At 37.5% G+C, this 22254-nt stretch overlaps 1 protein-coding gene across 2 annotated transcripts in view; it reads left to right on the top strand.

The window, feature by feature from the left end:
• The window catches only part of ARFGEF2 (ARF guanine nucleotide exchange factor 2), a 35851-nt gene extending 13707 nt beyond the window's left edge, over positions 1–22144 (top strand). For both annotated transcript variants that reach the window (XM_034066733.1, XM_034066732.1), the window contains exons 13-39: positions 800–908; positions 1414–1615; positions 2346–2457; positions 3055–3260; positions 4151–4235; positions 4335–4506; positions 5358–5509; positions 5701–5829; positions 6193–6351; positions 7096–7243; positions 7719–7818; positions 8995–9035; positions 9120–9289; positions 9887–10038; positions 10200–10372; positions 11120–11280; positions 12100–12230; positions 12329–12458; positions 12873–13008; positions 13810–13948; positions 14036–14090; positions 14316–14430; positions 14700–14830; positions 15614–15782; positions 16156–16294; positions 17280–17397; positions 18980–22144. In XM_034066733.1, coding sequence (XP_033922624.1) covers positions 800–908; positions 1414–1615; positions 2346–2457; positions 3055–3260; positions 4151–4235; positions 4335–4506; positions 5358–5509; positions 5701–5829; positions 6193–6351; positions 7096–7243; positions 7719–7818; positions 8995–9035; positions 9120–9289; positions 9887–10038; positions 10200–10372; positions 11120–11280; positions 12100–12230; positions 12329–12458; positions 12873–13008; positions 13810–13948; positions 14036–14090; positions 14316–14430; positions 14700–14830; positions 15614–15782; positions 16156–16294; positions 17280–17397; positions 18980–19156 — 3711 coding nt within the window. In that variant the 3' untranslated portion in view covers positions 19157–22144. The remainder of the gene's footprint in view (positions 1–799; positions 909–1413; positions 1616–2345; positions 2458–3054; positions 3261–4150; positions 4236–4334; positions 4507–5357; positions 5510–5700; positions 5830–6192; positions 6352–7095; positions 7244–7718; positions 7819–8994; positions 9036–9119; positions 9290–9886; positions 10039–10199; positions 10373–11119; positions 11281–12099; positions 12231–12328; positions 12459–12872; positions 13009–13809; positions 13949–14035; positions 14091–14315; positions 14431–14699; positions 14831–15613; positions 15783–16155; positions 16295–17279; positions 17398–18979) is intronic.
• The last annotated feature ends 110 nt before the right edge of the window (positions 22145–22254 follow it).

Raw genomic sequence — 22254 nt, 5'->3', positions numbered from 1 at the left:
TTGTGTACCTTGTACTTTAGTAGCTTCATCTTGTGTTTGCTTTGTCCAAACTTTTTGTGCCATATCTCCACCACAAGTATTTTGCTTTTAAAATTACACTCTCAATCCTTAGAGGGAGAGTAGAGTACAGACTGCTTTCAGCAAGTGCACATTATTCTGATGTTGCATTGTCCTGCAGCACTATTTCTCTAGCCCAGCCTCATGGCTTTTGGGGCTGCAATGAACTCGGTGTTCAAGTTGGTCGTAGAACTGAATGCACCTCACACCTTCCACTGGAATTGTTTCAATGTTTTACTGTGCCCCTTTGATCTGAAAATGGGTTTAAAAACTGCACCACCTTTGTTCAGATTTTGAATAGAACTGTTTGCTGTGCAGTTAAGGTAGTGAGACGCTTGTCTTTCTTGTGGAAGGATCTGACACTGTAGAGACTCAGTGAACGATCATAATCATTCCTACAGTAGAGGGGCTGTATTTAGGATTTGGTGTTTGTTGCCCCTTGGTTGTACTTGTCAGTTGTCAGTTGACAAGAACAGCTGGAATGTGTTCTGGTGTCAGCGTGGTTACTGTTGTTTTTGTCCCCGATGTATCCAACCTAAATGGTCAAGGGGCAGAAACTTTGTATAACCAATAGATTTCCCCCAAGTGACAAACTCTCTAAGATTTGAATGGTGTCATGTAATGTCTTCTAAAAGCTTCTTGGTATACCTATATTGGTGGGGAGTGTTCAGGGTGTCTTTTGGTTGTAGTTTGGCATTTTTTAATTGTTGGGTTTGGTGCTGGGTTTTGTTTTGTTGTTTAGGAGCTAAGCCTGAGGAAAAAAGGACTTGAATGTTTGGTTTCTATCTTAAAATGTATGGTTGAATGGAGCAGAGACCTTTATGTGAACCCCAATCATCAGGCTAGCTTGGGTAAGATTGTTTTTTTTATGGAGAGACTTCTTTAACACGTTTGCACTTGTGTTTATTCAGTGGTTAGAAACTCTTCAGAAATGTAGATGCTAGGTTTTTACATAACAATTCATTTATACAAATGAAGTGTTTTATGAACAATTGTTAATGCTGTTGCAATAACCAACACTCCAAGTGTTTGCTTCAGATAACCAGGTTCTGTTTAAGAGCTTTAGCCAGGGCATTGGCTACACTATAAAAGCTGGCTCATGCAGAACAAAACATGACAAATCTTGTTGTTCCTAAGTTGAAATGCAAGACTTTTTCCATAGCTGCTGCTGTTCTTCTGCTTTTTGTTGGGTCATTTTAGAATTGCATCAGTATAGCACCTTCATATAGTGTAGACTGCCATAAAGTAGACATGGTAAAATAAGAATATTGATTCACACGTTTCAACTAAAAAATACTATAACTAAAAGCTTTTGACTGAACAGGATAACTGAAGTCTCACCCTGTTTATAAACAGGCTCATATAAACCATCTGAACAGGAAATGGCTGAAGGTAAAGGCCTTGACAGTGGAGGGAGACGGAGTAGCGTCAGCTCTTTGGACTCCACTGTCTCATCAGGAGTTGGAAGTGTTGGTACTCAAACTGCTGTCCCCGATGATCCTGAGCAATTTGAAGTCATCAAGCAACAAAAGGAAATAATTGAACATGGGATAGAACTGTGAGTCTAGTGTAATGAGGAAATGAAAGTTCACTAGTAAAACAAAAATTGTGTATAACCATATTGCTGTGGTTTTTACACAGTCAAACCTGTAAGGGACACTTACAAATTTATCTTAATGCTGAAAACACTTGCCTGCTGTTGTCAAAAGCTAGCTTACAGTGGAGGCTATTGTAGTTAAAAGGAATTTAATAAAATCTACAGGAAAAGGTGGTTTCACAGCTTTTGCTTGTGCTGGTTCAGCTGCACAGGAGAGGAAAGTGTGTGTATATACCTCGAGAGAAATTGATGTGAGCAGGCACTTAATGTTGTTTCATCATTTACATAATTTGTTGGCTTTTATTGAAATGCTTTGGAGAATTAAATCATTGTCCAGCTCGTCTTTTCATCCTTAATTTGAGGATCTTTGTCTATAAATGCTATAAGAAGGTCTTGAATAGCAACATTTTGTAACATTTCTTGGGAAGTCTCCAATTATTATTATTTTAAAAGGGTCAGGTGTTAAGTGAGTTTTCCAGCAATAACTTTCAAGCTTATTAGCAACTGAATGTACTTTGAGATGTAACCTATGGTGTAATATGGATAATACATTTCTTCTAACTAAAAAAATAAAACTATTCTGTGCTATTGCTCTCTTTGGTTTATAAGGGCTCTGTAAAACTAACATTTTATAGGATGTGATAGTTTTACAATTGTATGTCTCAATTTCACCATGTTTTTGTCTGAACAGGTTTAATAAAAAACCAAAGAGAGGAATACAATACCTTCAGGAGCAGGGAATGCTTGGCATTACGGCAGAGGACATTGCACAATTTTTGCACCAAGAAGAACGCCTCTGTTCTGTAAGGCTGCATTGTAATTAATAAAATACTCTTGCCCCATCATCATCTTCCTCTCTTCTGATGTCCATATGCACTCTCTCTCTCTGTAGTTCATATTTCATTAATAGATAACTGAAATTTTAAGGGTTCTAATGAAGATACTTAATAATGCTAATTTCTGTTTACTTCCTGTCCCAGGGTTTTTAGTAAAGTAGTCGTGCTCACAATAAAGCACTGGAGGGATTCCCCATAAATGAGAACATGCATTTTTTTCTATTCCTGCATTAGTGGTATTTTGCCCACTAATAATAAACTAAGGAATACCATGTACTGCAGTGGCAAAGCATTCTCTGCTGCACGTGAATTTGGGTGCAGTTCAGCTTTCTTTGGCTCACAGTAACACAGATCTTGCTTTGGGAAGTAAAGGAAGCAAAAATACGCAGACTAAAGGCATTTCCAATGACACTGGTTTCTTGTCTTCTCTCTAACGGTTGCTCTGCTTACTCAGTGAAGCATATCAGTCTTACAAAACTGACAGCTATGCAATTCTTATGTGTAAACTTTCTTGCAAAGCTGGCGGTTGGATTGCACAGTAATAACTGTTCCTTGTGTTTTCAGACTCAAGTAGGGGAATTTCTTGGAGAAAGCAACAAGTTTAACAAAGAAGTGATGTATGCCTATGTAGACCAGCTTGATTTCTGTGGAAAAGACTTTGTCTCTGCTCTCCGTATATTTCTTGAAGGTTTTCGTCTGCCAGGTGAAGCCCAGAAGATTGATAGATTAATGGAGAAGTTTGCTGCTAGATATATTGAATGCAACCAACGGTAATTCAAAACCTTTGTGCTGGATAAGTGCCTGAAGAGGGCTGTATTGTTTGTGGCCCTTAGGGGCAAGATGCAGCTTGTACTCAGGTCAGGAACTTCTACAGGCTGTTCTGAGGAGCACATCTTGTTGCTGGTATTGGTGCTGAACCTAAGCAAAATGGAAAATTTGGGTAGGAAGTATACTGATGTTGACATTTCATTAAATCCCAAATACTTGCTAGAAGGAATTACTGAAAGAGGAAGCCCCAAGTATGCTAAAGTCTCTCAGTATTAATTGTTCAGTTTTTAAACAAATGTAGATCAGCCAAGTATAAATAATAGTAATGAGCAGCAGTAATTGCTGAAACTGAAAATGCATGGCATAAATAGCTAATAATGTGGTACATGTTTTTGCTTGCCCATTTGATGTTAAACAAAATGTATATATGATAGTTGACATCAAGTAAGCGGCATTGCTGTTTCTACTGCAATAAGCTAGCGCTGAATTTCAGCTACATATTCAGGCTTAGCTGGATCTTTTTCCTTAGTCCAGTAGGTGCATCACTGCATTGGTTCTGTATAATTCTTTATGAAACCCTGGCAGTGAAAAGTAAGCTGTTCTTCAGCTTTCATGGGGTTACCCAAAGGAGGGTAATGTTTAATCTTTTGAGAATGTACTTGAAAATTCCATTCTTTGCTAGTTTTCAAAATTGTGAAGAAGATGCTTTTATATTATTTCCCTTTCTATTTGCATTTTAAAACACTTGAGGCTTCATGCGTTTCTAAAGACCAATTTTAGGCGGTGTTAGCTCTTTGAATGCACAACACTTCTGGGTACTTTTCTTGCAGGTAGAAAATGGATTGAGGAGTTAGAGCTCTAAAACCCTGTTTTGTTTTTTCCTCTTTGTTAGGCAAACGCTATTTGCTAGTGCTGACACTGCCTATGTTTTGGCCTACTCTATTATAATGCTGACTACAGACTTGCACAGTCCACAGGTAGAATTTAAAAACCCCCAAAATTCAAACTTCCCAAAGTTCTAATTTCCCTGGAACTGAGTTCAGAATCAGCTACCCAACTTCCTTGCTTTTTTACAGGTAAAAAATAAAATGACAAAGGAGCAATACATTAAAATGAATCGAGGAATCAATGACAGTAAAGACCTGCCAGTAGAGTATTTATCTACAATCTATGAAGAAATAGAAGGAAAGAAGATTGCAATGAAAGAGACAAAAGAATATGCAATTACAACCAAGACTAGTAAACCAAGTAAGAAGGAACTAGAAACTGAAAAGACCACAGTGCTCTTGAGCTATTGTAGTAACTTTCAGGGTGTCATGGGGGAGTTCAGACCCCTTTTTGAAAACATCTTTGTGCAATACGTAAATTACATTTAGAATGGCTAATACAGTTACTGGGAATGAAAGAGGCTCAGTTATTACTTAATAGTGCTGCTTCTGTGACGGAAACAGCTGTGTAAGTGCATCTGGCACCATCGCAGAGAGGCACCAGAAATTAGATTTGGGTTTTGTTTTATTTTCAGACAGAGGGGAAAATGGTGGAATAACTGAAGGTGGCACTTTCACAGTAAACTTCTTTTCATTTGTTAGACAACACGTTTGGGTTGGTTTTTTTGTCTCCCTGTCAGTATCATGTCATATTTCAGAGGCTGGCAAGTGCCACATTCCTTGTGATGATGTTTGAAAAAGGGATCGGAGTTTATCATGACCTAGTCACCTATCTTCATCTAGACCAAATGAGGATTACTCTGTGTAGTGTACACTAGAAACCATATCCCCAGCTGTACTCTTCTTTTACTCAGAGTGGCTGGCAGAGTGAATAGTGTATGCCTCTCAAATGATAGGTCTTAACATGTGGCATATAATAAAGGGCTGAATTAGTTGTTTTGTATAGAATGAAGTCTTTAAGTTGGGACGTGGGTCTTGGTGCTGGAGTTCCTTGCTTATAATGAATGAGAGCCTCTGAATTCCAACATTCTGGAAGATTTTTATGTTCAGATTTTATTTGCAGTAGTTTTAACATTTTGTGATGCTCAATATGAAGACATGCAATATTCTCATAAAAAAGGAACCAGTGCAACTGTGTGGTGTTCCCCTTAGGTGTAGCTAATGAGAAGCAGCGGAGGTTGTTGTACAACTTGGAAATGGAACAAATGGCTAAAACAGCTAAAGCCCTCATGGAAGCAGTAAGCCACGCAAAGGCTCCTTTTACTAGTGCCACTCATCTGGATCACGTCAGACCCATGTTCAAAGTGAGTGTGAAGTTCTCCTTGTATATTCATTGCTAAGAGTTTTAAGCGTGAAAAAAACCAAAGGTGGCGAACTGCTCTGAAGAGTTAAGTACTGCAACATTGGACTTCTTGGATATAGTCAGTTTCAGTTACCTCATGTTTTGGGCTAAAATTGTAATAGACTTCTGACCTTAGTTTCTTCCTTTCTTTAGCTTGTATGGACTCCATTGCTGGCAGCTTACAGTGTTGGCTTGCAGAACTGTGATGACACAGAAGTTGCATCCCTTTGTTTGGAAGGAATACGCTGTGCAATCAGAATAGCCTGTATCTTCGGAATGCAGGTTTGTGTAAGATTTGGCATGGGGCTTGTTAAGGGAGGTACAGGCCCTGGCAGGCAGATGAAGAATTACAAGCTTAAGCATAGAAAATGAGTTTTGTCTACTTTATTGAAATGGTAAAATAAAACGTTATCATCTTGTTTTAGTTTAAGATCTTGATATACCACTAAGCATTTCTTCATCTCTGCTTTCCTTTTATTGCTGAGTCTTCTGTTAAGAGTGTTTGCTAACTGGCATCCTACTCTCCTTCAATTGGAAAGTACTCTAATAGTGCCACATACATAGAAAACTGTGTAGGCATGCTGGACAAGTAGCTTTCTCTAGCTTTACAGGGATTTGATTATGATGCTTGTTTCTGTTTTGTAGCTTGAACGGGATGCTTATGTACAGGCCCTTGCTCGCTTTTCCTTGTTGACTGCCAGTTCCAGTATTACAGAAATGAAACAGAAGAACATAGATACCATTAAGACACTTATTACAGTTGCTCACACAGATGGCAACTATCTTGGGAACTCTTGGCATGAGGTAAATCTTGATCAGTTTAAGTAGTGCAACTGTGTTGTTCTTTGAAAATTTGAAGGATTGTATTCTTCTGCTACTGCTGCTGTGTTATGTTCTGTGGCATCACTCTATAGCTATGTGATAATACGAGCCAGAAGGTACTCTAGCTGGCATATTGCTTGGACCTCGCTTACAGCATGCCATCACAAATGCTTGTGCTAGTCCAAGGGATGATGTGGGGGAGTAAGAAGGAAGTCAATTTTGTACTGATGTCAGGGCACAATTTTGGCATTCTCACTGCCAATGTTGGAACATTGCTACTCAAAGTTGTAGCTGTAATAATAATTCAGTCTTTTCACCTCCCTGGGACAATGAATTCTCTCAAAGATCAACTCCAAGTTTGTGGGTTTGGAGATTGATACTGTGAGAAGTAATAAAAAGGTTTCCTCTATTAGAGATGCAAGTTAGACTTTGTGGGTACTGTTTATTTTTTCTTGTCTTGGAATGATTCATAGCAGCTGGTGATCTTGAGTGAATCACTCGATTTTATTTCCAGTTGTATTAGTAATGTTTCAGCTATATCACAACTGTTACCGTTGTCAAAGTTATTTTAAAGGTTAGAGAAATTAACCTTTAAATTTTTTTAACCTTTAAAACCTTTAAAGTATTTATAACTTGAAAAGTTATAAATATTAAACATAAATATATGTTAGGAATAAAAATATGATGGTTTCCAGAAACACAATGTTTAAATATTTCTTGTTTTAGATCTTGAAATGTATTAGCCAGCTGGAATTAGCACAACTAATAGGAACTGGAGTGAAAACCCGATATTTATCTGGCTCTGGGCGTGAAAGGGAAGTAAGCATCAAAAGTTATGCATCTGGAGGGGAAGAGTTCATGGGCCTGGGATTAGGTGAGAGTAATAATCTTGAACTTCACAAAGATGCATATATAAATCAAGTATGATGGGTAAAAAAGATCAGTGTTACAGGATATTAAAATATATTTCCTTCCATTTGGAAATACTCTGGAGCTGATGCTGTGCACGATGATGCTGAATATAACAACTGTGCCCAGCATTAATTACTTGTGTCTGACTTAGAGATCATATTTTAAAATAACATTTTATCATTTCCAATCTTAACAGCATTAAATCATCTTAATAAATGTGATGATCAAAATACAATGCCTTAAGGAAAAAACCCATACTTCTTACTGGATGTTTAATTTTGTAATAATCTGATAGAGGCAAAGGCACAATCTGCTCATATAAATTCCAAGCTAATTAGAAGCAGTAGTTGTGTCTTTTTGCTTGTATAAAATTGGGGTTAATATAAAGTCATGATTTCATGATGCTAAATACTGGGGTTTAATCGTTTTTATTGCAGGTAACCTCGTTGGAAGTGGAGCTGATAAACGGCATATGGCGAGCATTCAAGAGTCTGTGGGAGAGACCAGTTCACAGAGCGTAGTGGTAGCAGTAGACAGGTACTGGGAGTATCATCTCTATCTGGGCAAAATGTGACATGAAGTTATTGACAATCCTCACTTCATTTGCAGGCTCTGAGAGGGGCTTTTGTTCTCAAAGCCCATTTCTCTTGTGAGACAGATGCTGATACTTAGATGCTTTCTCTGGAACCAATAAGTAGACTTCTTTAGGCATGTAATAGTCACAAGGCAAAGACTGTCATTAAATAGCAGTACAACTACGGTAGTATATTGTGAGAAGGGGCACTGTTTTCAGAGTGTTTTCAGAGTAAGCTAGTGAAGACCAGAATTAGGTTGGTGTTACAGTATTTAGGTATTTTTGCTTTACAAATCTATTATCTAATTAAGTTATGCAACTTTGGTCTTGTGAACATTAGTATTTCAGCATTTCTTTAGCTGCTCTTCTTCAGCTCTTTATTTGTTAGTCAGTGCATTCTTGTCTGAATTGTCATCTTTCTTAACAGTCCTCCTAAAAATGTTGTCTAAAGAGATGCTTCTACCATAAACCATGTGTTGGAAGGGGACTTTTTTTTTATAATGATTGAAAGTATTGGGCAAGTCTGTAGAATCATGAATTCAGACTTGCAGTATTCATTGTAACATAAATTTGTCTGTTACCATATTGAAGTCTAAAAGATTTGGGAACATCCTTCACTTTACAGTGGTCTACATGAACCACTGTAAGTGGTCTGAACTCCCCTCAAGACTTCTTGAGAAGGGAGAAGGAACAATGGTGCATTCACTGTCTGCTGTTTGTTTTGACAGCCCCAGCTTTGGTATTCTTGAACCATGTAAAGATCGAGCAGATGGCTGCATCCAGTGATGTCTTGCAGCAAAGCTTTCTTAATGTCTTTATTCTCCCTATGAAAATTAACATGCTGGCACCAAAATGAGATTTCCAGCACTATGTGCTCTGGATAAAATTGTGAATCTGTGCCTCTTTCCTGCAGTGGGGCAGGGGCACAGTAGATTCTGACTAGCAGCAGGGATAAGAATGCTTAGACTAGGAGATAGGACAAGAACTGCTGCCAAGGAGCAAGAATAAAACAGTTGCTTTTTATGGCATGGGGGATTGTCAGGTACCTCCAGGAGATGTACTGACATTTGCCTGCAGCAGTAAAATGTGATTGACTCTTGTGGATGTGCAGCTAAAACTGCAACTTATTTGTTCTGTAGGATATTTACGGGATCAACACGTCTGGATGGAAATGCAATTGGTATGTATGCTGACCATTTTGTGGGCTGCAGGAACTCTTGCAATGTAACATCCTGGACTTACTGTAGTGTCTTCTAATGTTCAGTTGACTTTGTCCGATGGCTGTGTGCTGTTTCCATGGATGAGCTGGCTTCCCCACACCACCCACGGATGTTCAGCCTGCAGAAGATAGTGGAGATATCCTATTACAATATGAACCGCATTAGGCTGCAGTGGTCAAGGATTTGGCATGTGATTGGAGATCACTTCAATAAGGTATTTTTAAAAATCAAGTTACATTACATACATGAATAGCAGGAATTAGTCAGCTTTTACCTTTTATATTCTAAGTGGTGTAGGCATCCAGTAAAGGCACTTAAAGGAAGCACCTATTTAAAAACCTAGAGTGTATGCATAGAAATGGAAATGTTTATGGGAATGATCTTTAATCACTTCATTACATGATTTTTATATTTGTAAGCATTCATTATGTCATTGTCTTACTCTTCTGATCAAATGCCAAGTTTGTTTTCCTAAAAAATCATATCTATACAGGTGATCCTGGAATAACTGTTATTATTTTCTGTTGGAAACTGGACCATGTTTGGATGGGGCTTTTTTAACCTGAGCTTATTTTTTTTAGTGTCTAGCTGGCTATTATAGTTCTGCATTTGTTGCATCAAAATCCATGCGTCTGTTTAGTTGGGTCAAATGACTGAGAAAGCCCTCTTTGAAAGTAATGGCTATTTTCTAAATATCTGAAAACTTTAATGTGCTAATGATTTTTAGTGGACTGACTCAAACCTTGAATAATGAATCTGTTACTCATAAGTAATACATCAGCTGGTGTTTGAAAGTATGTTTTCATTCTAGGTTGGATGTAACCCTAATGAAGATGTCGCCATCTTTGCAGTAGACTCATTAAGGCAGCTGTCAATGAAATTCCTTGAGAAGGGAGAATTAGCCAACTTCCGCTTCCAGAAAGACTTCCTAAGGCCTTTTGAGCATATTATGAAGAAAAACAGGTGCGATGCACTGCACTCTGTGTGTTAGCTTGCTTTAGTCCTCCTTAAAGATACTACTTGGTGTGGGTTAGATTGTCATGTATGTGGAAGGGGTGCAGTTACTTTGTGGCTGTGTGAAGTTGTGCCACTGTGAAAGTCTTGCTTCCCTTTTTCTTTTTCAGATCTCCAACTATTCGGGACATGGTAATACGCTGTATTGCTCAGATGGTGAACTCTCAAGCTGGTAATATTCGTTCAGGCTGGAAAAATATCTTTGCAGTCTTCCATCAAGCAGCATCAGACAATGATGGGAATATTGTGGAGCTGGCCTTTCAAACTACAGCACACATAGTTAGTAAGTAATGCTTGGCAGATGCGAGTACCCAAATTAGATTTGCTGCTGTGACTCTGATTTAAAAGGCCTGTCCAAATAAGACTTTTGTGTTTTCCAGGTAAATAAACACAAGATCTTGCAGCCAGACTGTTTAAACTATGCAGCTATGTCTTACCCATTATGTCTTCTGATTGCTATGGACAGGAAAACTTAAATATGCTGCTATAGAACTTTGGATGTTTGGAATAGATTCAAGATTCAATAAGCTTGTATGCTGCTCCATCTGTCACACTTTGTTTTGGATCAAGGAATGCATTTAATGATCTTCCATGCTGATTTTTTTTTTCCTCTGTTGCTACAGAATATGAATAGTTGCAGGCTTAGATAATTTAGGTAAATTTAGGCAACTTTATTCACAAGCTAACATAAAGCTTTACTCCTATTACTTCTCAAATATTTTAAGAGCTTTGGCTTGCATATGGTGTGGGAGGAAACTGAACCATATAAGAAGCCATGAAATAATCCTAGATGATAAAATTGGTAATTATTCAAACTGAGAGAATGTTATGCTGACCAGTGTGTGCAGTGGAGTGGGATGGGAAAAATTGTGACGAAAGATAGACCCATATTTAATCTAGGAGATCTGGGCCTTTCATGTTTGTCTCTTTGGTAGTGATGTACCATGTCTGACGTATTTAGCTCAATGCCAGTCTATCTATGGATATCAATATCAGTGAATTTTTAAGTACTTCCTTTTGTTTTTCACAGCAAATATTTTCCAACAGCACTTCCCAGCAGCAATTGACTCATTTCAGGATGCAGTAAAATGTCTTTCTGAGTTTGCCTGTAACGTTGCATTTCCGGACACCAGCATGGAAGCCATCAGACTTATTCGCTATTGTGCAAAATATGTTTCAGAGAGACCGCAGGTATTTTGTTTTAATTTTTACCCTTTTCTGTTCTGACATTATTTTGTACTGTTAAAACTGAGGCTAACCTTGTAACTAAGAAGTGCTTTTGGACTCAAACTTCAGTCTTCTAGCAGCAAGTATATGTATTAAAAGCTTATTCAGAATTAAGAGTCAGTCTGGTATTATGTAAGCAGTAAACTAAGACTAACTAAAAATTGATTCTTACTAGACCAAATTTGAAATAAACAAATGAAATAGTTTTGTTTTGTTTTAATAGTATTAGGATGACCTGGAAAACAGTGTTCTTGTTCTGTCATCCTAGTTATGTTAAATTGGTTACGAACACACATTTCTCTACATCAGTTTATTGTGTGAATACTTAATATAGTAACCACTTCCCTGAAAAGAGCTTGGAATTAGATTGCAGTTGCATGTTACCATTGCAGGAGATGTATGCTGTATTTCCATACACCAGAAAAGTGTAGAACTGCTTTATGCCAAGCTTGAATTTCCTTATTACCTGTGTTTATATAATTGTTGCCTGTCACTGTTAAACTTGCTTCCTGAAGTCCAAGCCTCTGCAACTTGTAAAGCCTTTATCAGGATTTAAATAAAATGGATTTAAATAGTTATTTTCCATGTATTTTTCCCCCAGTATTTTCACAAATAGTTATGTCTCAGTTTTATAGTTAATATTTTACAGGGTTAGAGTGTTACGGAAGAAACTAAGCTAACTTTTCAAGTCTCTCTGTGCCACTATTGGTATCTAAATCTGTCAGATCTAGAGATTTTTGAGAATATTGTTTTTAATCTCTTGCTTTCTTGCCCATCTTTAAGGTCTTAAGAGAATACACAAGTGATGATATGAATGTTGCTCCTGGTGACAGAGTATGGGTCAGAGGATGGTTTCCCATTTTATTTGAACTTTCTTGTATCATCAATCGATGTAAACTAGATGTTCGAACAAGGTAATAAAGCTTTATTATTATTGTTATTATTCAGCAACTGAAGAGATCAGGTGCACATTTTAACATCTACTCATTCACTTATGTGGGTTCGTTTATAGAGGCCTAACGGTGATGTTTGAAATAATGAAGAGTTATGGCCATACCTTTGAAAAGCACTGGTGGCAAGATCTGTTCAGAATTGTGTTTCGGATTTTTGATAATATGAAGCTCCCTGAACAACAAACAGAGGTAAAACCAAAAACCCAAAAAGAAAGCAAATCTTAGGGTTATTTATTAAGAACTCAAACAATCAAAACAGCAGTTTGTATTTTTTTTCTTGCTGTTGTATTTCCAACCCATACTTCCCCCAAAATAATGATGTTCTGTGATATGTCTGAAGTTGTCATAGTATCCAATGACCTATCTGTCTGTCCGAATATTTGCAAGGAGAATATGCACTCTTTGTTATGAAAATGCAGTTTTCTGAACAGCATTCATGTGACCGACTAGATGCTTCTGAAAGACTCCTGCGGTAAAGAAGCTTTTATCTAAATTCTGCTCCTGAAAGGCCACATCCTTTGTTGAACAGCTGTGCATAAGCCAAGTGCTGTCATCACAGCAGATCTCACATAAAAACCAAAGACTTTTCTTTTTTTCTCATAGAAATCTGAATGGATGACCACAACATGCAACCATGCACTTTATGCAATCTGTGATGTATTTACACAATTTTATGAAGCTTTAAATGAGATCCTTCTTCCTGATATACTTGCGCAGTTACACTGGTGTGTAAAACAAGGTAGCTTATTTTACTTGTATCTTTTGCTTAATGTATTTTTTCTGAATTGACCATTAATTAAGAAGGGAAAAGTTAGCTGAATTTTGGAAGAATAAAAACTACTACTAGGACCGTATGTTAAGTCACAGAAGAATGCACTATCCTAAATATTTGAACATCTTTCTGTTTAATCATTTAGGTAGCTCTTAATGGTGCTTCTGTTTGTTGTGCTATTGTACAAAGCAAAAGCTCTTTAAGAGTTGCATTGATCTTCTCCCAACAACCTTTATCTATTTGGCTGCATGGATAAAATACCTCATTTACTTCTATACACACACATATATATACATATGTATTTTGATTTTTTTTTCCTTTTTTTTGGTTTCCTTCTTCCCCCTTCCCTTCACTCAACCACATAGTACTTTTAAATACAACGTCCTAAAGAATGTGCTTCCTTTTGTGCTTCAGCTGTTATGCCTGAAATCCTCCATGTTGCCAACAGGGAATATGGGGGGACTACCTTCAGGAAATCATGGTTTTCTGATTGGTGTTTTTCCTTCCTTTGTCTCACTGTATGCTTCCTTTCTGCTTCTCTTCTGTCCTTTGTCTTCCCTGTTTAGATTTCAATCTCATGAAGTCTAGTTTTAAACACCATTTTTTATTCAGTAGGTTCCTAACATTGATATTTTAGTACACTTTATTTGGGTTTGATACCATTAATTTCACAATATTGGTAAAAATGTCTAATGGGGCAGTAATGGAGAATGTTTAATTTTTCATTGATACTGTAGAATTAATAAATCTGGAACATTTCTTTCATAGATAATGAGCAGTTGGCTCGATCAGGTACAAACTGCCTAGAAAACCTGGTAATATTAAATGGACAGAAATTCAGCCCTGAAGTCTGGGGACAGACATGCAACTGTATGCTAGAAATCTTCAAAACTACTATTCCTCATGTGTAAGTTCATAAACTTAATTCTCAGACAAATACTTGCTTTAAGAGCATCAATCTTTATCTATTTTTATTTTGTTTTACTTTTTGAAGCTTGCTGACGTGGAGGCCTGCAGGGATGGAGGAAGATGTAGGTGAAAAACACTTGGTAAGAGTTAATTCAGTGCAACAAACTGACTTGGTTTGTGTTAGGTTAGTTTTCACAATATTTTACTGTAGAAAATACACTTGACAGTGAACACTGGAGTTTAGATCAGTTTGTATTTAATACAAGAAATGGATGCAGGAAGCCTTTGAATCTAAGATGTCTGCAAACTGATAGTTGTTTTGATAGTGTTTTGGATTGCTAGAACTGTTCTGTATTCTCTTCTAGGATGTAGACCTAGATCACCAGTCCTTAAGCAGCATGGATAAAAATGCTTCAGAGAGAGGACAAAGTCAGTTTTCAAATCCCACAGATGAGAGCTGGAAAGGTGGTCCTTATACAAGTAAGGAAGACATTCAAGTTTATTAAATAAACTGTCATAGCCAATCCTAGTTCATTTTTGTAGTTCTGTAGTGAAAGTTTTGAGGTACTTTAAACTTGGGGTACAGATGTACAACTTGAGTTTATGCCTTGCAGAGATTTTCTCTTTATAAGATCATTCACAGCATTGCTGTATCTCAGAATGTTAATGGTAATGTAGTGTTTTGCTAACCTGTTGTAAGTGAATTGTCGTAAATTGCTTCTGAAAGTTGCATTACTCCATTTCCTTAGACCAGAAACTATTTGCTGGCCTCCTTATAAAGTGTGTGGTACAGCTAGAATTGATACAGACCATCGATAATATAGTGTTCTATCCAGCAACAAGCAAGAAGGAAGATGCTGAGCACATGGCTGCAGCTCAGGTATGGTCAGACTTATTTACAACCTTCTTGTGGCAATAAAAGTACTAAGAATATGGCATGCTCTCAAGTATATTTACAAAATAGAGTATACAATCTCTTCCTGTTTCTAACTTTGAGCATTAACTTGAGTTGTGTGTATTACTACTCTTAAGCTGTGCATTCAGGGTAGTGTTTTGGGGGATGGTATAGCTAAATTCCTAATGAAATTAGCTAAAAATATTGACCATTTTTAATGAAATTTGTCATTAGCCAAGGATGGGGAACTTCCACACTGTGCAACATTTAAACTTGCACTATGTTTGTGGTTCATCTTGGGGTTTTTTCAGAATTTAGCAGACCTACTCCATCAGCTTGTACAGGAGAGGAAAGGTTTTTATATTGTATTGCTAGGACTTTGCCATGCCTTGATAAAGGGGATTCTTCCCTTGTTGTCCTTTGGGTTTTGGGTTGTTTCTGGTTTTGTGATTGTTTTTTGGTTTGTGGTTGGTTTTTTTTGGTGTGGTTTTGGGTTTTTTTTTGTTTGGTTGGGGTTTTTTTTGTCTTATCATTAATTATGATAGAACATAACTTCTCTCTTGTAAAATGTCCTATTGAAAAGAGTATAACTCTGATATTTGAAAGACCAATCTGTTGTGTCGTATTGCACTTATGTTTTGCTTCTAATTAAGAATGGAATCTGGAGTTAATGGTATATGGTCTGTGAAGTATCAAAGTCTAAAGATTATATAACAAGAATGTTTTTGACATTACTTTCCCTCCTTCCCTCCTCCTCACCCCATTTAGCGAGATGCATTGGATGCAGATATCCACATTGACACAGAAGACCAAGGAATGTATAAATATATGTCTTCACATCACCTCTTTAAGTTACTGGATTGTCTGCAGGAATCACATTCATTTTCAAAAGCCTTTAATTCAAATTACGAGCAGCGAACAGTGTTATGGAGAGCAGGTGAGGCTTTTATTTTTGTTTGATAAAAATAGAGCTCCACTTACAGCTTTTAGCTATAGAGATAAAAAACTACACCATTGCAATAAACTCTGCAATTAATCTGAGAGTGTTGCATGCTTTTATTACTTGTCTCCTTAATGATGTGGATAATTCTGCTAAATTATCTGCTTTTTTGACTAAAGATACACAGTTGGTACCACTGTAGTTAAATATCTTTATAAATAGATTAGGTCTCAATGAAAATCAAGGAGGAAATACTATCTGGACAAGAAATCATTACTGTACATTAGTGGAGGTATTGTTGATAAACTTCACCTCTTGGCAGCTACAAATGTGGATGTTCCCTCTCTCCCTATGTGTAACCGATTACTAGGGTTCAAGGGTAAATCCAAGCCCAATCTCTTAAAACAAGAGACCAGCAGTTTGGCTTGTTGCTTGAGAATACTCTTTCGAATGTATGTGGATGAAAACCGCCGAAACTCCTGGGATGCGATCCAGCAACGGCTGCTGAGGTGAGAGCAAGCTGACTTGGTTCTGCTGCCTTCTGTTTTCAGCCACTATGGTGCATCTGTGCATGCAAATTTCTGGTTTCAGTTGCTGAGCAGAGCATGAATGGTAAATATTAGGTATATATGTCCAAAAGTGGTGGTGCCTAAACACTTTTCACATCTGAGTACATAATGCTATTCAGAGGCATACAGAGTGCAGTCTGAGCTGCTGTATACCTGGAACTTGGGTGAAGGTAGAAAATTGCTCTAAGTTAGTATAAAAACTTATTGGGGTCCCTTTTTTTTTTGAGGAGCTGCAGGTACATAAAAGTCCAGAACATTAACATCTAATTGAATGTGAAGAACTCTTAAACTCTCTATTGGCACTAGTGCAGTGGATTTCAGTAGCATTCTGATTTATCAGCATCTGTGGACATACTAATCTATTAATGTGTAAAAGGGGAGGTCCCATGCCTCCTGCAGTTGAAGTGGCACCCCAAAAAAGCCCTGCTAAGTGCTACAGTTTATACCTTGTGTTGACAGTCTACATCAAGGACCAAAAATTTATTAATGCCATAGTAATCCCTCTTTAATCCGTGATGCTGAGCTCTACAGATTTTTAATGAAGCAGTCTAGATGTGAATGGAAAACTCTTTCCCATTGCTGTTGCCTAGGCTGTCCCAGTGTGAGGATCAGGAAATAATGTTTGCAGGTTGAAGATGGCAACCCTTTAATTAAAGAATGATTATGAGGAAAATCGGACTCTTCCATCTCCGACTCCATAGTTCCTTGTTGAAACTTTCAGTTCCATTATCTGTAACAACTACTGTGACAGAACAATATTTGAGACAAATTTTGTAATTCAAGTTGTTGCAAGTGATTGAAGACTTCACATAAAATGCATCTTGCTTGGAAACAAAATACACTATGAGAGGGGACAAACAGTATGTGTTATACAATCTTTTTATGTGTTTTTTTATGTCTTGTTTGAACTATGTTGTCTCTTCAGTGTATGCAGTGAAGCCCTGGCATATTTTATTACCGTGAATTCAGAAAGCCACAGAGAAGCTTGGACCAATCTCCTGCTGTTGCTTTTAACCAAAACACTTAAAATCAGTGATGAAAAGGTAAGAGCAGGCTGGAAGTCAGTTCTCTTTGCATTCAGGTATTTTTTCATTTCTGTTTCTGTTGGATTCAGTCTTTATTATAATCCACAGAGCAAGGTGGCCAGTTTGCTTACTCACATAACACGTACTCTGTAAAATACAGCAATTGTTACATGTCTGGTTTTTGCAAGCATTCTACATTGTAAAAGTCAAACTGCATCCATTAAATTCACAGCCATATAGAAACATTAACGGAATTACTGTAGGACTAGTGTATAAAAGCACATTGAGTGTGCAATAGAGGATGGACTTGTGCTGTATTACAGCTGCACAAGAAGGGTAGAGGTAAATTTCACCACTATAAAACTTAATTGTGGTTCCTTGACAGTGATGGCAAAAAAATAACGTTCAGGATCTCAGCCCTTTTGAGGAGAAGGTGAATGCAAATATTCACTACATTAGGATGTGCAGAGAAACTTCTAGAAGTTGTTTGGTTTAGTTTTCTAACTTTCCAGCACTCCATGGTTTTTCAGGTGTATTTTCCCTTTTTGTTTTTTGCCCTGTATTGCAGAGTGTGTCATTTCACATCTTTCTTGTGAAGTTTGGAATGTTTTATGGCAATTTACTAATATTTGTGGTGGCTTGGCTTGTCCATGGAGCAGCAATTCAGTGATAGTATTGTGGCTACAGTGTGCTGTGAGAATAGTTTTAACTATTTGTGGGTAAAATGGCAGCTTGGCCATTCTTTAGCACACAGTCACAGTATCTTTTTGCTATAAAATGTTCTGTGGTGAAAGTGTCCCATTAACTTCTCCTGTAAGTAACACTGAGCATTATTAGGGAAGGATAGAGGACAAAATGTATTTCTTATAAAGTCGTGACAGATTTGCATCTTGAGTACTGTTTGCAGTTCTGATTCCCCATATCAAAAGGGTGTAATAGAGTTGGAAAAGGGTTGAGAGAATTTAACAGGAAAAAGGGATATAGACTGGCTCATGTACATGGAACTGTGTGCTGGTTACACTTTTACTCAGTTATCCTTTACCTGGAGAAGAAATAAAAATTACACCCATAAAGTCACTATTGGCATGAAGAGAGGGAAAGGATTGATGATTCTTATAGTGGAAGAGGTGGTGAATGAGAGTTCTGCAGATGGCAAGTCACTGAAGGGCAAAAAAAACCCAAATACACATAGAATGGAGATACAACTTCATGCACTGGTTCTGCTGTGGAAGGCTTTCTTACATACTGTGGCTGTTTTAAAAAGGCAGATGGGACAAAATAACACCAGAAGTGGGTGTCTCTACAAGTAGTCCCTGCTACCACCTCCAACTTGAGCAATCCCTGAGCCACAAAACAGTCTGACTGTTTAGGGAAGTCATGCCAAGTGCATGCCCAGTGGGTGGTTTCCTGTAGGCATCTGCTAAGGCTGCTGCAGAAAACAGACAGTGCGATTGCTGGCCCTTTGGCCACCCAGGTGGGCTTTTGATTGGGTTGAGGACTTGTGTTTTAATGAGTTGCTATAGCCATGCACATAGAAAAAATCTGTGCTTACCTTTAGTAATAGAGAGTAACATTCTTTTTTTTTTTGTATCTCTGGTAGTTTAAGGCACATGCTTCAACATATTATCCATACTTGTGTGAAATCATGCAGTTTGACCTGATTCCTGAGCTTCGAGCTGTGCTGCGGAAGTTCTTCCTGCGTATAGGTGTTGTGTTCAAAATCTGCATAACAGAGGAGCAGATACGGACAACTGGGATGAACTTACCTTCATGGTAGCCCTAAGTGTAGGGTTGGTTACTTCAGTTTGTACATAAAGCTGTGTTCCAGAGGTAGATGAAAGTGGATGGGGGAAAAATGGGACCCTGGTGCATCAATACAGCAGCAAGTTACTCTTACCAGTTGCATTTGGGGAAGTGAAAAGATAAAATCCTGTTCTGTCCATCTACAAAATGATCAGCAGTTTTATTTAAATTATTGCTTACAGAGTTAATACAGTAGATGTAAAGTCTTTGTTTCAATGCTAGGCATCCTTATGATCAAGTCTGTCTCTTCTAGCCTTTTATCAATTGTTCAGTCTTGCATCTCAGCTAAATCTGATAAATCAGCTGGATTCCTCCATAGAAATTACGCCCCTTGGAAATAACAAATATAGTTGTGTAGCTTTGTGATGTTAGCACTTGTGTTCATAATAAACTATACTGCAGTGGCTGACGACCACATAAGATCACTCTGGGTTTTTCTTTGTGTGTACATGACTAGACAAGGCAGTGTGTTAATGGTGTTTGAAGTGGAGAGCCTGTAGGATACTTAGGGAAGGGTTTTTCCTCCTTTTTAGCTAAAGTCATTTGTAAAACTTTTTTAATATCAGCGCTTCATCTTCTAAGAGTTTAGGTTTTATGGAAGGTTTTACATCCAGAGCACACAATAGCAAACAATTTAATACCCTGTTCAGATTGTTAGTCTTAACAAAACCAACTTTTAGACTTTCCCTTTACTTTCATACATTGCCAGGTCATGGACAGACCATATACAGGAATATTAAAAACAAGGTTCAAAACAAATAAATCCACATTTTTTACACTTGAGTACAGTGTATTTAGTGGTAACTCTGTCTATTTGGAAAGTCCTGTCCTTAGTACATATGAGGTTATGTCTCTACTGCAGATTTGCAGCTTCTGTTTTGTCTTTTTGTGTTAATGAGTTTTGTTCTCAACTGCTGTTAGTTCCTATTGTGAGCTAAAAAAAGAAAACTGAATTCCCGCAAAACTAAAGCAGTTCATCCATGTACTGTAAGAGTTACAAATATGTTTCTGTGTTTTGATAGTATCTGTGAAGCAGCTTTGTTTGCCCTAGAGATTTCTTTCTTTCTTTGAAATGCACCCGTTCTCTGTGACAACTGTTGCTGTGAGAGAATGCCAGTTTACACTTGAAGCACTGCAGGACTGAGGTCTGTCATTTGAAATAATTTATTATCAAGTTTTTGGACTTCTCTAAACTGGAAGAGTGGTAGGATGGGAGCAGTACTGGCTGAAGTAATGCACACAAAGGTGTTAAATATTAACTGCTGTGCTATCCATAGTACAAACCTAAAATATAACAGTATTTAAATACCAAACCAACCAACCAACCTACTTGGATGGTATTAACTTATTATTTTGCCTTTTGAGTTTCCTGGTAGGGTGGCCTTAGTTGAGGTTGTCTGGGGCTACTTCACTCTCAGAGCTGTTGGAATTTTTTTCTTTCCTTCCTTTTATTCTGTTAGCTGTTTCCAAAGGGTTCATATGGTGCTCTGCAGTAAACTGGGTTGTTCTACCTAAACATTGTTTGGGAATGGATATGCAGTCAATAGTAGAGATAAGGCTTTCACATTTTTATTTTTTAACCAAAGAAAAATAAATGGTGGTTGTAGTTCTTTAACCTTTAAACATCCATTACATTAAATCTATACATTAATATTTAGTAAAAGGATATATGGCTATATTTTACAATAGGAAGAGACTGAAAAAGTAAGCAATGCTGATATTTAACTTTGCTGCTTTTGAAATGTCCTTTTGTATTACATTTAAGTATGGTTGTTCATTCCATGGTAATGTCACTTCATCCGTTACAATAAAAGCAAAGTATTTATTTTAATTCTATTTGAATCTGTAAGAATAGGCTACTCCTTTTCTTTTGGTCCTAGATAGTCCAGAAGAAAGTATCTCAAACTTTGTCAGTGTTTGAATGTGTCACTGCTTAATTGTATACCCCTATCTCCTGTCCAGACACAAACTTCTCACGTTACATGCTTTTTGTGCATCTTACAGTTCTGAAAGCCTTACAACTCATGCCTTGAAACAAGTCTCTCAATTTTCAGATTAGGTTAGTTGCATTGTGGGCTTTCTTTACTGTAATGTGCAACATATGTACTATCTCTGCATATACACTAAGGGTGTTTAATCAATCCTTGCCTTCGGCCTTAGTTCTGAGAATGTTCTTTTACTTGAGTAAAGCTTTTGTTGTATTTATACCATTTATAAACTGCTGAAATTAGGTGTGTGACATCAAAATTTCCTAGACTGTAATGCATGAAGGAGAAAGGGGACTGGAATGCAACTGGATTATAACAGCCTTAATCCTGTCAATTGTCTAGAATTTATTGTACATGCTAAAGCAATAAGAATGATATGTTAAGTGTGATAACCCAAGATGGTTGTATTCACATCAGTTGTTTGGTTTCCCTTATGCAATCAGAAATAAAATAACCCATAGACAACTGAATGAAGCTAAAACTGCTGAGCCAAAACTCTCACTGCTGCTCCCGATCTTGTCCTGACTCTGCTGACATAGATTCTATCTGCCTGTAGTGGTTTAATTAGCTTTACTTGGACTGTGAGAGCAGGGTTTTGCGTCAGCACAGCCCAGTGCAGACCGAGGCATTGGTGCAATACATGGAGTAAAAAAAGTAACTGCTTAGTCTTCTTGAAGTAGTGTTATACAACAAGTGAAAATACAAACCGATTTACCTGCAGTGGTATAGATAGGGAGACTGCATGATCTTTGTTATTAATCTTGTTTGGAACCCTCTAGGATGTAGGTAGGCAGGGGGTGGATGCTGAGGAAACCTCCAAAACTCCTATTCATGTTGACTCTATTGTGTCTTACAGTACAAGAAAATAGTTACAGCCGTTTATCCCTGTCTTGTATCACCAGAACCATCTAAACCCATGTTCACTAATACAGGCAAACACCCCCCAAACTTTAGCTCAGTCTTACTATGAAGAATGAGAAAGATTAAAATATTAACTTTCAGTCTGAAGTAGAACTAAGCTTTTTCTGTCAGAACTGCAGCTCCCTTTAGTTAAATTCCATTTGTTCAGCACGTTTCTTTCTGT

The sequence above is a fragment of the Melopsittacus undulatus genome, chromosome 10, assembly GCF_012275295.1.
Source record: "Melopsittacus undulatus isolate bMelUnd1 chromosome 10, bMelUnd1.mat.Z, whole genome shotgun sequence".
NCBI classification, from domain to species: domain Eukaryota; kingdom Metazoa; phylum Chordata; class Aves; order Psittaciformes; family Psittaculidae; genus Melopsittacus; species Melopsittacus undulatus.
The sequence above is the reverse complement of the archived record's forward strand: the minus strand, read 5'-3'. Positions and strand labels throughout refer to the sequence as shown.